This window comes from Electrona antarctica (genome assembly GCF_951216825.1).
Source record: "Electrona antarctica genome assembly, chromosome: 10".
NCBI lineage: Eukaryota > Metazoa > Chordata > Actinopteri > Myctophiformes > Myctophidae > Electrona > Electrona antarctica.
In genome coordinates this window covers 18042646-18056659 of record NC_136791.1, presented here as the reverse complement: position 1 = coordinate 18056659, position 14014 = coordinate 18042646, and the positions used below count along the sequence as shown (strand labels likewise).

Genomic DNA, 14014 nt, shown 5'->3' with positions numbered 1-14014 from the left:
TACCATTTACATAAAGTAGACTTATTGTTCCAAAACAAGGCCTTTATTGTATTGTATTGTATGGCAAATGTATATGCAAGAATAGAAAATGCTCTGAAAAGGACGACAGGGTCTCCAGGGAATGTGCTTTTAGAGTGGCGCAAGTTATGGAGCTGTTTCCTGGTTAAAGGACACAGAAGAAACCAGACTGCGGTACCAGTTGCAGGGATTTATTTAGGCTGGTGTCTGAAAAATACAACATACATGCATCTTACTAAATATGTAAAATAAATTGCAACAAATGTGACTAACATACAATATATTGACAATATGGGCTGTAAACAAATATTGTACTGTGTCATGATGTCATGGTCAAATGGACTATTTGTAAATTGTGTGTACAAATAGGGTAACATTATAACACATTTTCAGCTCAATATGGCAAAACAAACTATGCTTACATACAACATATGAGACTAAGGCCTGTAAAATGAGGTAAAACAATCAGTTGGATGGACCGCCCCAAAGACATTAGCGCAGCCGCACCCTGCTGCCAGCATAAACTAGGGTTCTCAACAGGCCTGAAAATTAAAGCCCGGCCCTAACTGGACCGGCCCGAGGCCCCGCCTGGCCTTACAAATTAGCACACATTTTACCCCCTAACTGGCTTGAAAATGTAAATTAAAATAAAAAAAAATCCATATACAATAGGCATTCCCAGACCTGTTGTTTCAGCGCGACCTCACCCTTTAGGGCATCTTACTGGTATTGATACTAGGGATGTCCCGATCACATTCTTTTGCTCCTGATCAGATTCCTATCATTTGAAAATGACGTGTTCAGCCCCGATTTCCGATCACGTGATTGGCAGGGACAACCATAATTATTGGCATCATATACACTTCTCTTTTGCTTTTCTTTTGCCCGAGTAAAAATATTCTGGTCATGTACGTAAAGGGGGGACTTGGAATAAGAACACGTGGAAAGGTGTACTGAAGCAAAAAAAACAAAAACAAGAAATGACTCATCATTTTCTGTGGCCTTTATATCGTGGGGACCTCAATTTATATTGTAAAATCAATGTTAATTTAACTCTGAGTGTACAACTGGAACCAAAAGGACCTTAAGGTTCATGTCTGGAGTTACAGACCCATAGGGTCCATTAGGTTCTAAAACTAAAACTATCATTTAGCTTGGGACCCCATGGAACTCCATCAAGGATCGCCGCGTCAGCCCCTGCCCTTTTGGCCACAACATTTGAACGTTCAGTGGATTTCCTGTGGTCCGGAGTACCTAAACCTAACCTCAGTAAAACTATGCCTGCCCGGCAGCCAATCAGACGGGTCTATCCTGGGACTCAGTCACCAGCGCTGCTTCCCAACCACCTAAACTGACAATTATGTCCGTTGGGGCGCCCGGCCAAGCAGGAAGCAAACCTATACAGCAGTGGTGCCGTCACGTCACTGTCAAATCGCACTATAGACCCAAGCAGTTTCTTTAAAGACCCTGTAGGAGGAAGTAAGCCTAGTATCAGCATAAGTTCATACTCAAACTAAAGTTTGTCAGACCACAGAATAATGTTATAATTCACCCAGCCAAATTAGGATGTTTTAAAAAAAATCACACCCGTGTGAACCGAGTGGTGCAAGGTCTTATATAGCCTGATCAGCTGTGGTCTGATGTAATGTCAGTGACCATAGTAACCATGCTAATTTTTTTGGTACGAACACGGGTACAAAGCCAGTTGTTGGAGTGGTTTGCAACACTAAAAAAAAAACGGTGCAGTGTGTGTATGTGTGTGCACATACAAATCTCAGAATATTTAAGCAGTTTTAAGGGCATGCTTTTGCCTTTTTTAAACCTCACCCATTTTAATCCAATACATACACAACCCGCCACGCTACTCAACACTGCCACTTTGTCACCCAGCGGTTTTGCTGTCCGTCCTCAGACAGACATCAAGACAGACATACACCAAGTCACAAATAGGAGCAGTTGGCACCGCTAAAAATAAATGGTTTCAAAGTCATGAAAAATAAGCTGTAGTTTTTCTTCAAGGGCTGTGGAAATGATGGAAATGCACTCTAAGGTATAGCATCAGAAGACTGGTGTACCTTGGCATAATTCCCAACTACACCAGTCTTCTGCCATCAGATGACGTCACATCACTGAAACTCATCTGTGTGTGTCATCAGGTGGTGTTTTGCCCCGCCAAGAAAAACCTTCTCCCAGCAAGAAATGCCCAAAACAGGGCATTACCTGTTAGCAGGCTCTTTAAATGGTAACTCACCCCGTCTTCCCCAGTGAGGGGTGGGAGAGGCTGCACAGCAGACGGCTGTGGAACTTGAAGGACAATGGACGTGCGCTTATGAGAAACAACAAAAATAAAAACTTCGGCGAAAACAGAAGCGCAACACGAGGATGAAGGAAACATTCGGTCCAAAATGTCCAGTTCGCTAATTCACAACAACTACTTTGGTGTTGAAACTTCTGAATTTCTCGAATAAACTTTCACGACAGCAGAAAGCCTATTTATGAAAAGGCTACTACAGTGACCATAAGATTATATTTTTATATTTTTACAAAAAGAATACAAACAGCCAAAAGCAATATTACAAGTTATGAATCTTGAACCTAAGGCAACTATTGTAAAGGTTGTTTGCTGTAGTACATAAGGCAATGTGTTGAATCTGCATACAGGGCTCTCACCTTGCCCTAGCCGCTCCCACCCCTCACTGGGGACATTTCCGGGATAAAAACGGGCAAGCACGGGGTGAGTTGTCCAGTATTTATATTCCTTTAAAGTGTTAAGTAGTACTAATATCCATATGTTGCGTACATAAACACCTTCCGCACCCACATACAGCTGGTCAATTCTCACACTGTTTACAGTGATGATGATTTTCCCTTGGTGTGAGTACGCTGGTGATTCTTTAGGCTACTTGACACACTGTAACTCTTGTCACATGGTTTTTCTCCAGTGTGGGTACGCATGTGTTTGTTCAGGCTCCATGACTCACTGAAACTCTTGTTACATGAATTACATTGGAAAGGTTTTTCTCCAGTGTGGGTACGCATGTGTGCATTCAGGTTATATGGATAACTGAAACTCTTGTCACATGTATTACAGTGGAAAGGTTTTTTTCCAGTGTGGGTACGCATGTGTTTTTTCAGGCTCCCTGACTCACTGAAACTCTTGTTACATGAATTACATTGGAAAGGTTTTTCTCCAGTGTGGGTACGCATGTGTGCATTCAGGTTATATGGATAACTGAAACTCTTGTCACATGTATTACAGTGGAAAGGTTTTTCTCCAGGGTGGGTACGCATGTGTTTCTTCAGGCTACCTAACTCATTGAAACTCTTGTCACATGTATTACAGTGAAAAGGTTTTTCTATCTTCAGTGTGAGTACGCATGTGTCTCTTGAGGCTACATGACCTACTGAACATCTTGTTACATGTATTGCAGTGTCAAGGTTTTACTATCTTTATGTCTCCAGCGTGAAGACGCATGTGTGTCCTCAGGCAACCTGTATCACTGAAATTCTTGCCACATGTATTACAGTGGAAAGGTTTTTCTCCAGTGTGGGTACGCATGTGTTTCTTCAGGCTACCTAACTCATTGAAACTCTTGTAACATGTATTACATTGGAAAGGTTTTTCTCCAGTGTGGGTACGCATGTGCGTCTTCAGGGTACATGACTGATGGTAACTCTTGTCACATATATTACATTGATAACGTTGGACAGGTTCTTCGCTAGTGTGGGTACATAAGTGTACCTTCAAAGAAATTGAATAACGGAAACTCTTGCCACACTGTTGACAGTGGAAGGGTTTTTCTCCAGTGTGGATAAGCATGTGTCTCTTCAGACCAGCTGACTCACTGAAACTCATGTTACATGTATTACAGTGGAAGGGTTTTTCTCCAGTGTGTATAAGCATGTGTCTCTTCAGAGCACCTGACCGACTGAAACTCATGTTACATGTATTACAGTGGAAGGGTTTTTCTCCAGTGTGTATAAGAATGTGTCTCTTCAGAGCACCTGACTCAATGAAACTCATGTTACATGTATTACAGTGGAAAGGTTTTTCTCCAGTGTGGACATGCATGTGTCTCTTCAGAGCACCTGACTCACTGAAACTCTTGTTACATGTATTACATTGGAATGGTTTTTCTCCAGTGTGGACACGCATGTGTCTCTCCAGGACACTTAATGAACGGAAAGGCTTGCCACAGTGTTTACATGTGTGAGTTTTCTTTCTTGTGCAAGTCGGCTGATGTGGTTTTACTTGTCCTGGTTGAGGTAATGTTTGATGACTGTAAGATTCTGGTTTGTCTGTGTCTACTTGTTTCTGGCTGGTTACAGAGCTGGTGATTGGCTGGCAGGCTGCTGAGGTGATCTGTCCATCCTTCAGCATTCGGCGGTAGAGGTCGTTGTGGCTCTTCTTGATGTGTTTATGGAGTAAGACCTGAGACGTGAAGGCATATGGACATTCAGAACAGGAGAAGACCCGAATCTGGGACCTCACTCCTGTGAGAGAGAGAGAGAGAGAGAGAGAGAGAGAGAGAGAGAGAGAGAGAGAGAGAGAGACAGTCAGACATTGATGTACAGTTCCAGACAGGAATGCAATGCTGGAATGTAACTCCATCCTCACATTTGTTTTATGTTCTGGTCCAACTCAATCCCCCCCCACACGCACGCACATATACGGTACTGTTCAGTATATGTCGCTATATATTTATTGAATGACTACTATATATATATATATATATATATATATATATATATATATATATACATACCTCTATCAGTCTTCATGTGTCGTTTCAGATAACTCCCTGTGTGACTCCTAATGGATGGAGTTTGTTTTGATGATTTCAGGTTCTGGGACAGCTTGTTGCTCAAAGATAATTGTCGTCCTTCCACATTTGGTGTCTTGTGTGACTTCAGTTTGTTTAAAGCTGAATGACCTTCCCCGGTCTCCTCCCAGTCACTGTCGTCAATGTCAGATTCAGGACAGGGTGAAGTCCACTCAACACTGTCTTCAGTGTCAGTGTCAGAACCGTGTGTAGAGAGGAGCTGGTCATCTCTAGTTGGCTGTGATGCTCCACAGTCCTCGACATCAGCTTGTGATTTCATGTGATCAGTTGAGGTGCTGGCTAGAGGCGCTGTCTCTTTGTTGTCATCATCTTCACTTTGCACTGTCAACGTTGACCCATCAGGTCTTACCAGTAGCTCCTCCACCTGTTCCTCTTTAAACTGTGGAGGTTCTAGTTTCACCTGGACCAGACTGGGACTGCTCTCCTGCTGTTCCTCTTTAATCTGCAGAGGTTCTAGTTTCACCTGGACCAGACTGGGGCTGCTCTCCTGCTGTTCCTCTTTAATCTGCAGAGGTTCTAGTTTCACCTGGACCAGACACAGGCTGCTCTCCTGCTGTTCAGGGGAAACCTCATCTTTAAACACAGGAAGGAGTGGGAGATCTAGAATGAGGAGAGAGGAGGGAGAACATCATAATTCCAATACCTTAATTTCTACCACATGGCCTCCTTCGCACTCTGTCCTCCAATAAATGGTTTGAATCCCAAATGGTCTGTTTTGTTATTGTCAATTGTCATCAAGGTTGCACAAAATACCATTATTGTTAATCCAAATGTGCCTGTAACATTATTAGGTCAATGATGGTAGTACCTGTATGCACATTTCACTTCAAAGACAAACAGCACAAATGTCAGCATCAACTGTACGTGTTTCTATCTTTGGTTGATAGTCTTGTTTGTGTGTGTGTGTGTGTGTGTGTGTGCGTCGCTCTCTCCCTAAAATGAACTGAAAGGCCTAATATTATGAATGCATTTTGGCTATGTGCAAAATGCACAATAAATACACGTTTTAATTTAAATAACTGATCTCAATATGGACCCATTATAGTGATTATAAGTTTTGCCATAATGTAGCTCTACAACGAGGCACAACAATTTTACAAAAAAAGTCACACACACACACACACACACACACACACACACACACACACACACACACACACACACACACACACTGTTTAATGTGTTAAACACACACACACACACACACACACACACACACACACACACACACACACACACACACAAACAAATAATTAGAAAGAAGAAACAAACGGCAGGTTACAGGTTGTTTTTCTTATTATTATTTGTTTGTTCCAAAATATTGTGTTTGTTGATTTGTCACAACTTGAGTTGGATTTGTACGACGCTTAAAAGCTCTTTAAATAAATACTTATAAATAGAATAACTAGAACTAAAAAACATGGATGCACCTGGGACGTATCCTCAGTGATGTATCCCAAGGTCATCTGGGTTTCGGGTCTGTCGAACATCATACCCCTCACTCAGGCGACCCAGCCGGGGTTGATCAAGTCCCGACTTACGTCCCAGTAACTACCCTCGATCAGTCCTATCGGATATGCATGTATATCCACAAAGATACTGAATTCATTACCCGTACTGACTTGCAGCATGTTGAAATTGAAACTGTGTGGGTTGAATTTTTTTTTCAAAAAAGCGAAATCAGTACTAGTTGGCACAGTCTACAGACCTCCTGACCAGCAAGGCTTTTATGATATTCTTGAGGGATGCTTAGCTGAGGAGGAGGGTGCAGAGAAAATCCTGATGGGAGATCTGAATACGGACGTACAATGTAAAGAGGCGCCTGTTTTCAAATAATTTAGTAGGTTTTGTGATCTGCATAGTGTCAGCCAGCTAATTATCCAACCCACTAGAGTGTGTGTTTCTACTCAAACTGTCATTGATCTCATTTTGACCTCGGACAAATCCAGAATCTCCATGAAAGGTGTCATTGTATGCGGGCTTAGCGATCATTTTATGATATTCTGTACCCGCAAAAAACAAAAACTTAAGACCGGCTGCCACAAAACAGTCATATCAAGGGACATCAAAACCTACTCTAGTGAGGTCTTTAACCAAGAATTGGAGAGTCTGGATTGGTCCGATGAGCTTAAAAGCACACTTGTCGAAGAAGCTTGGCTTGGCTTCAAAACCAAATTTACATCAGTACTGAACTACATGGCTCCTTTGAGAACCATCAGGGTCAAAACCCGCTCGGAACCATGGATGAATTCGGACATACTGACTACAATGAAAGCCAGAGACAAAAAATGCTCTGAATTTCTAAAATGCAAGTCAAAGCTTGCCAAGCGCTTCGACAGTGATCTCCAAGCTCAGTTGGACAACCTAAAAACCCAACGAACCAAGCTAAGAAACGGTGTAACTGCCATGACCAAATCAGCTAAAAGTAGTCATCAATCAATGATAAAGCACAGGAAAACAAAAACAATCCTCGTGAGCTCTGGAAGCTACTAAACCATCAACTAGGCTGCGGTCAGAAACTAAAAAGCAGGTTTTCAAACATAAACATCAAATCGGACGACACTCTCATCACTGACAAGCTTGATGTGGCCAACCACTTGAATATCTTCTTTACAAACATAGCAACAACACTGGTTAACAAACTGCCCTCCCACTCTGGGCTCTTTGGTGTAGAGCACATTAAAACCTTCTACAGAAACCTAGGTGTTTGTAATGACGATTTTAAACTAGTTATGGTAACAACTGATGAGGTAATTAAGAAACTGAGTGCCCTCCAACCCCACAAGGCCACTGGCCATGACAATATTCCCTCCAAATTTCTCAGAGACTCAGCCATCTCTATAGCTCCAATCATCACCCACATAGTAAACCTCTCCATCAAACAGGGACAGGTCCCCCAAGATTTCAAACTGGCCAAAGTAACCCCCTTGCACAAGAAAGGGAGTAAATTAGACCCCGGCAACTACCGCCCTATTTCTATTCTAAGCTCCATCTCGAAAGTGATGGGAAAAAATAGTCTATGAACAGGTTGAAAAGTATCTTGCCACTAATAAATTAATGTACGAGTTCCAATCTGGCTTCAGAACGTCCCACTCCACTGACACATGTCTTCTCTATTTGAGCGACCACATCAAACATGAGGTGGATGCTGGCAAATACTGCGGCATGGTCATGCTGGACCTCCAAAAGGCTTTTGACACCGTGAACCACTCCATACTGGTTAACAAGCTAAAAGCAATTGGTTTCGATAGCACATCAGTGAGCTGGATGCAATCCTACCTGGAGGGGAGAGAACAGATGGTGGAGGTGAATGGAACACTGTCCCCCCCCCCTCCCAGTGAGCTGTGGCGTTCCACAAGGAAGCATACTAGGGCCTTTACTGTTCCTAATATGTTAACGACATGACTTCAGCTTGTGACTGCAACTTGTTCCCGTTCGCAGATGACTCGGCACTGCTAGTCTCGGACAGGAACAAACTGCAGGTTGAAAAGGCCCTCAGCTCTGAACTCGGTAGAATCTGCACCTGGCTCGCTGATAACAAACTATCTTTACACCTGGGAAAAACTGAATCCATTCTCTTTGGCTCTAATAGTAATCTCAGCAAGGCAAATGGCTTCTTGGTTAGAGTGGGTGACAATGTCACACGTAAAGATGAAATTACCTACCTAGGTTCCATCCTGGAGGTTAATCTTTCCGGTGATAAAATGGCCACCAACGTAATCAAAAAGGTCAACCAAAGAACAAGATTCCTCTACAGGATCTCCTCACTGGTCAACAAAAACACCTTGAAGACCTTAACAGGAGCCCTTGTACAAGGTTTCTTTGACTATGCATGCACCTCCTGGTACCACAGCACCTCAAAGGCCCTTAAAACTAGGCTCGACTTCCCAAAACAAACTGGTCAGGCTCCTACTTGACCTCGCCCCCCGAATCCACCTCACCCCTGCCCACTTCGACAGGCTGGAATGGCTTAGGGTCGACGACAGAGTACAGCATCTTGCAATGGGTCTGGTCCACAAGATTCGATACACCACCAAGATACCCATGTACCTGTCTAGATACTTCCTTAATGTTAACGAAGTCCACACCCACAACACCAGAGGGAGTGCAACGAACCATGTACAACCCAGATTCGGCACAAACAAGGGACTAAATTCTTTTCGCTCCTATGCCACCAAAATGTGGAACGCCCTACCAACAGTCATTAAGACATGCGAATCCCTTGACTCCTTCAAAACCGCTCTCAAAGGGCACCTACGGATGGCTGCAATTCGAAACTGGCCCCTGTAAAATCGGAATCCCTCAAACACGGACGCAAGGACAACACAAGAGACGGTCGCGGCCAGACAGCCAACTCAAGGTATGGCCACTGAGCCGACTTGGGGACCCAACGCAAGGACAACACAAGAGACGGTCACGGCCACACAGCCAACTCAAGGTACGGCCACGGGGGCCGACTTGGGGACCCAACGCAGCTCCTCCAAGGAAAACAAACAAATGAACGGAGCTGAACGTGAATCCCCCCCACCGCCCACCCCTTTTTTTCCCTCACTGTATATGTTTCTTTTCCCTTTTTACCTCCATTATGATGAATTCCTGTTCTGTTCTTTGTCTATATAGAAGTGTCTATTTGTACGTCTCTAAATGTTTTTGATGAATTGAACATGGTGGACCCTATTGGAAACAAGTGTAATGCTTAATTGGGTCGTCCACTCACAGTTAACAGCCTTTGTATTGAGTTTGTGCTTGAAATGTACTGTAATTCTGCAAACTGTTAATAAATATTTCAATCAATCAATCGGGAAAGACCAGGGCCACACAATCCGTTGGAACTACTCCGGAACTACTCTGCCTGGATTGGGAGGTACGTTTCTGGTGCGTGGAAGGACTAGATTAAACTATAATTTGGCATTGGACAATTGCTTTTGGGGTGGGGTTTAGAAAGGGTCCATTCCTTCCCAGCTACTCACCGAAACAAAGGCTGTTTTGTATTGTTGAACGTCTTTATCCAGGGTGGGAAGCCTCTTAGGACCCCACCTTCTCTGTATAATATGTTTTTTGGGAGAGCCCTCTACAGATCTGGTCAATGGGTAATTTATATTGACCTGAACTGTAGAGGGCGGCCTAAATAAAAATTGTCTGGCCGGAGACATATTTTATTTTCTGCCCAAAAAAGAGAATTATACAGAGAAGGTGGGCTCCTGGGAGGCTTCCCACCCTGTTGAATGGACTTTCAACAACACAAAATAGCCTTTGTTTCAGTGAATAGCAAAGTAGTTTTGTCTGCCCGTGTGCAGCAGAGGAGCGCCTGGCAGGCTACATGTATAGTTAATGTTTACAAACATAGACCCAGTGATCCAACGTCATCTAGTATAAAGAGCATCATTATGTCATTAATTCATTCAAACCTTTATTTATTCTCAAAAGACATAGTTTCCCTCATTTGCAGTGGTGAGATACAATTTAATGATCACGTCAATATTCACATGATCATATTGATGATAAAACAACAAAACAGAAACTTCCCCCTATTCTGTGATTGTCTATGTACTCTCTGCCCGTCAACATGGGTGCCGCTACAGCGCTACCATGTCACACGCCACATACACGCCACATGATGTTGGCAGTGTTCTTAGCTTGCTTTATTACTGCAGGCCTGTGTGGGTTAACAAAAGTGTTATATCCAACAATAGTCAGAGAGGCTTACATCCATTTCATACCAACTCATCCCTACACGTCTGGTATCCATTAACCTGGGTCAAATAAGCATTCCTTGAAATTAGCCGGACATACTATACAAATACGTACCCTATATTAGAGTACATGGTCTCATGGACATCAATTCTGTTCCTGGTCATTACAGATCAAAGAGAAAGAACGAGTCCTTAAACTAATATTCTGCCTGTAGGCCTATATGTCATGTCCTAGTAGGGCTATGAGAGAATAGGGGAAGGGGATCAATGTCACGTGATTCCATTGTTTGACAGTGCCGGGGCAACAACCCTGGATGGGGTCATCCCTATGTTCCCCATGCAGGTTCTATGTCCCCCAGGTATTGTCATTGTTGATACAGGTTTCTATTGTTGTTCTCACGTTAATAATACAAATATATATTAACAAATTTAAAAAAATGCTTGATGATGTCACTGGTAGGGAGCAGAATTTTAGTCTACTATTCATGAGCATTTGTGTTGTACTTGTTAAGTAAACCACATTGTTTCAGAGGACCGCCTAACTTTTTTTTTTTCATAAATCAATGCTATTGAACATCTTTTACGCCTGTGTGTTGGTTAAAAAAAATATTGAACCAATGGAAAGTATTACAAAGTGGTTTGGCAAAAAACCTCCTAACTCCATTGGATCCTCAAACTATCTGCCGAGCTTAACTCCACCCGTTTAGCCATCTTATTGTTTAGAATATTCTGTAGTCACGTTTTCATTTTTCACAAAATCCGTGATTGTTGCAATCACCTGCACTACAATACTTGCACTATGACAAAATAAACCCATAAAATGTAACAACATGTGCGTTCTGTAATGCAGAATTTCAATGGTGAAAGCTGTTGTTTTGCCTCGGTGAAGGAATGGCGGAAAGCACCAAAATACATGTGTTTCAAAGAACACTGATTGATTGATTGATTGATTGATTGAAAATGTTATTGACAGTTTGTAGAATGGGTACAGTTCAACAAAAGTACAGGTCAATACAAAATCTGCTACGAGGATAAAATTGCGACCGAAGGAATCACGCATTTCCATCCTTCCTCTTCGATGTCTCTCTTTTGACTGATACCCGTCCATTTAAAAGTGCAGCCGCGCCCGGTGTCAGTGACCAAGCACTTTGTTAGTGAGGCTATATTAAGACAAATTGAAACATGAAAACAGACATATGTCCAGCCACCCCAATGGCTAAAGGTCAACAACCTTAATAAACAGTGAAGTCACATCTTGTTTACAGACATTAAAGGAAGCAAGTATAGTGAGCTACTTGATTGGTCAAGATGTCTGAATGGGATCCGTTAAATAGATTTCTGAAGAATGAAATGCAGCTCACTTGCGATAGGTCTTAGAATTATCATATATATTGTACAGCTTTGCACGGCTCAACCAATAAACCACCTAAAGCATTCCCATCTCGACTGTCATGATTAGATTTATTTCACATCACAACATCTGTCGTCTCTACGGCGACAGTTGACGCGGTCTGACATTAACAGGGTCTGAAGACAAACTGGAACACCGGCAGCCGGCGAAAACTAGAGTTCTTAACAGGCCCGAAAATTAAGATCTTACCCCGCATTCAGATATGTTGATCTGACCCCCCATTCCAAAGTGCCAGCGCTCGCCCAGCAGTCTGCTGTCACCCAGGCGGATGCGTGCACACGACCTCACCCGCTTCTCGCCCTCAAGCGTCTTACTGGTCGAAAGGTAAAAAAAGTTTAAATAAATAAAAATAAAAAGGGGTGATGGGACGGACGTGTACTGTACAGTATACAGTATATAAAGGGGTGGGGGAGGTGCATTTTAACCTTTTTACATGGGCCAATTACGAATTGCAGCTGCCCGTAAGTGCTCTTTGAGAGTGGTTTTGAAGGAGTGTATAGGGATTCTTAACTGCTGTTGGTACTGGGCGTTCCACATTTTAGTGCAGGCATAGGAGCGAAATAAATGTAACGTCCCCTTGTTGGAGCCGAATATGGGTTGAACGTGGTTTGTGGAATGCCCACAACCACATCAGGGGTCCTTGACATGTTTGAGTAGCGTTCTATTCCTGGTTTAAGCAACCGTGTGGGCTTAGGAAGCAAGCCAAAATAAGCATGCTACACTTTAGGAAAGAAATATCGCAAATACCTAGCCCAAGGTTTAGACTCTCGTAGGTTTTTTTCGATTGTGACGAATCTCAGAATCGAAAAAAAACCTCTACGAGTCTAAATCTTGGGCTAGCAAATACCAATACTTATACGACTTCGCAGAAAGACAAGCCCAAGTCGCTTCTAATGAGCGGACAACATCACATGGGAACACTGTTGGTCACTGCACCTAACATGTCCTGGTCAGTCTCTCTGGTCTCCATCTTCACAGACTGGAGTTTCCTCTCAACCTCGTCCTCTGCATCTGATGACTGAAAAGACGTCCACATTCTGTATCGTATCTGTCAGTGGGGTACAGTGGCTCCAAAGTGCATTTACTTTAGTACTGTACTGAAACAAACACAACAACGTGCGCGTGTACCCTGAATGGACGTCCGCACTCGTAGTTCTGTCAGTGTTCCTCTCTCTCTCTCGTCCGTGCAGAAACATGCTGAACGCTGATCTACTCTCCTAGCCTGATTTATTAGACTGAACCTGTGTGTGCGTGTGTGTGTGTGTGTGTGTGTGTGTGTCAGTCTAAAAGTTTTTGGGGTTTGAGTGGTGCAGCCACTCCAAGGAATGTCCGTCCCTGGCTGTGTCCCTGTGTCACTCCCCATATGTTTAGGATTCTGTTTAGGGTACCAACAAATGGCGCTGTTGCACCACTCACTTAAAACTGGTCTGGTTCTTTTGTTTTTGTTTTGCTAGCAGCAAAATTAACTGGTTTGGGGGATTTCTAGCGTGAATGAGAGCTGCTTGATTTCGTGGTGCAGTACGTGAGACATCTTGTGGCCAACGTCAAGTATTGCATTTTGAGAAACTGGTTTGTTGCTGATGTAAATTAGCCTACTATTCTTTTACTATGCTTCTACCCGACAAAGGCCACAGAGGCCGAAACGTAGTTTTTCCGCTCTGGTAAATAAAGTTATTTTGGGAGCTTTTAAAACGGCTGGTGTGCAGACTTCCTCCTTTTGCAGTTTATTATTTTGAGCACCCTTTTAATGGGATGTGCGTGCACCTCCTGACCATTATCTAATAATAAATCATAATTAAAACATTCCAAAACAGAGTCAATAAAAAAGTTGAAACGGTCAATAAAATGTTTATTTTAGATATGAGGTCAGTCAGACGAAGAATCTGAGAAGGATATTTCAATTCCCCAGGTGTGAATGTGTGTAACTGAGTGAAAGCAAGTCTCGGTTCAGCAGACTTGGAAAATAAAGGTTTAAAATGATATGTTGAGGTCGGATATCAATGTCCCCCAGGGATTCATTCAGGGCTTTTTCTAAAGCCTGTTATGCT

General features: G+C 42.9%; 1 protein-coding gene across 1 annotated transcript; it reads right to left on the bottom strand.

Moving 5' to 3' along the window:
- Positions 1 to 199: 199 nt before the first annotated feature.
- LOC306931220 (uncharacterized protein) lies at positions 200 to 13128 on the bottom strand. Its single transcript, XM_079512482.1, has 3 exons — positions 12903 to 13128; positions 4785 to 5462; positions 200 to 4512 (listed from the first exon to the last, which is right to left on the bottom strand). Exons 1-3 carry the CDS (start codon positions 13000 to 13002, stop codon positions 3452 to 3454), a joined length of 1839 nt encoding a protein of 612 aa, XP_079368608.1. The 5' UTR covers positions 13003 to 13128; the 3' UTR covers positions 200 to 3451.
- Positions 13129 to 14014: the final 886 nt, after the last annotated feature.

Coding starts and splice junctions, on each gene's coding strand:
- LOC306931220 (XM_079512482.1), bottom strand. CDS start 13,002: ATGTGGACGTCTTTTCAGTCATCAGATGCAGAGGACGAGGTTGAGAGG. Junction 5,463..12,902: donor GACTGACCAGGACATGTTAG/GTGCAGTGACCA, acceptor TCCTCATTCTAG/ATCTCCCACTCCTTCCTGTG. Junction 4,513..4,784: donor ACACATGAAGACTGATAGAG/GTATGTATATAT, acceptor TCTCTCTCACAG/GAGTGAGGTCCCAGATTCGG.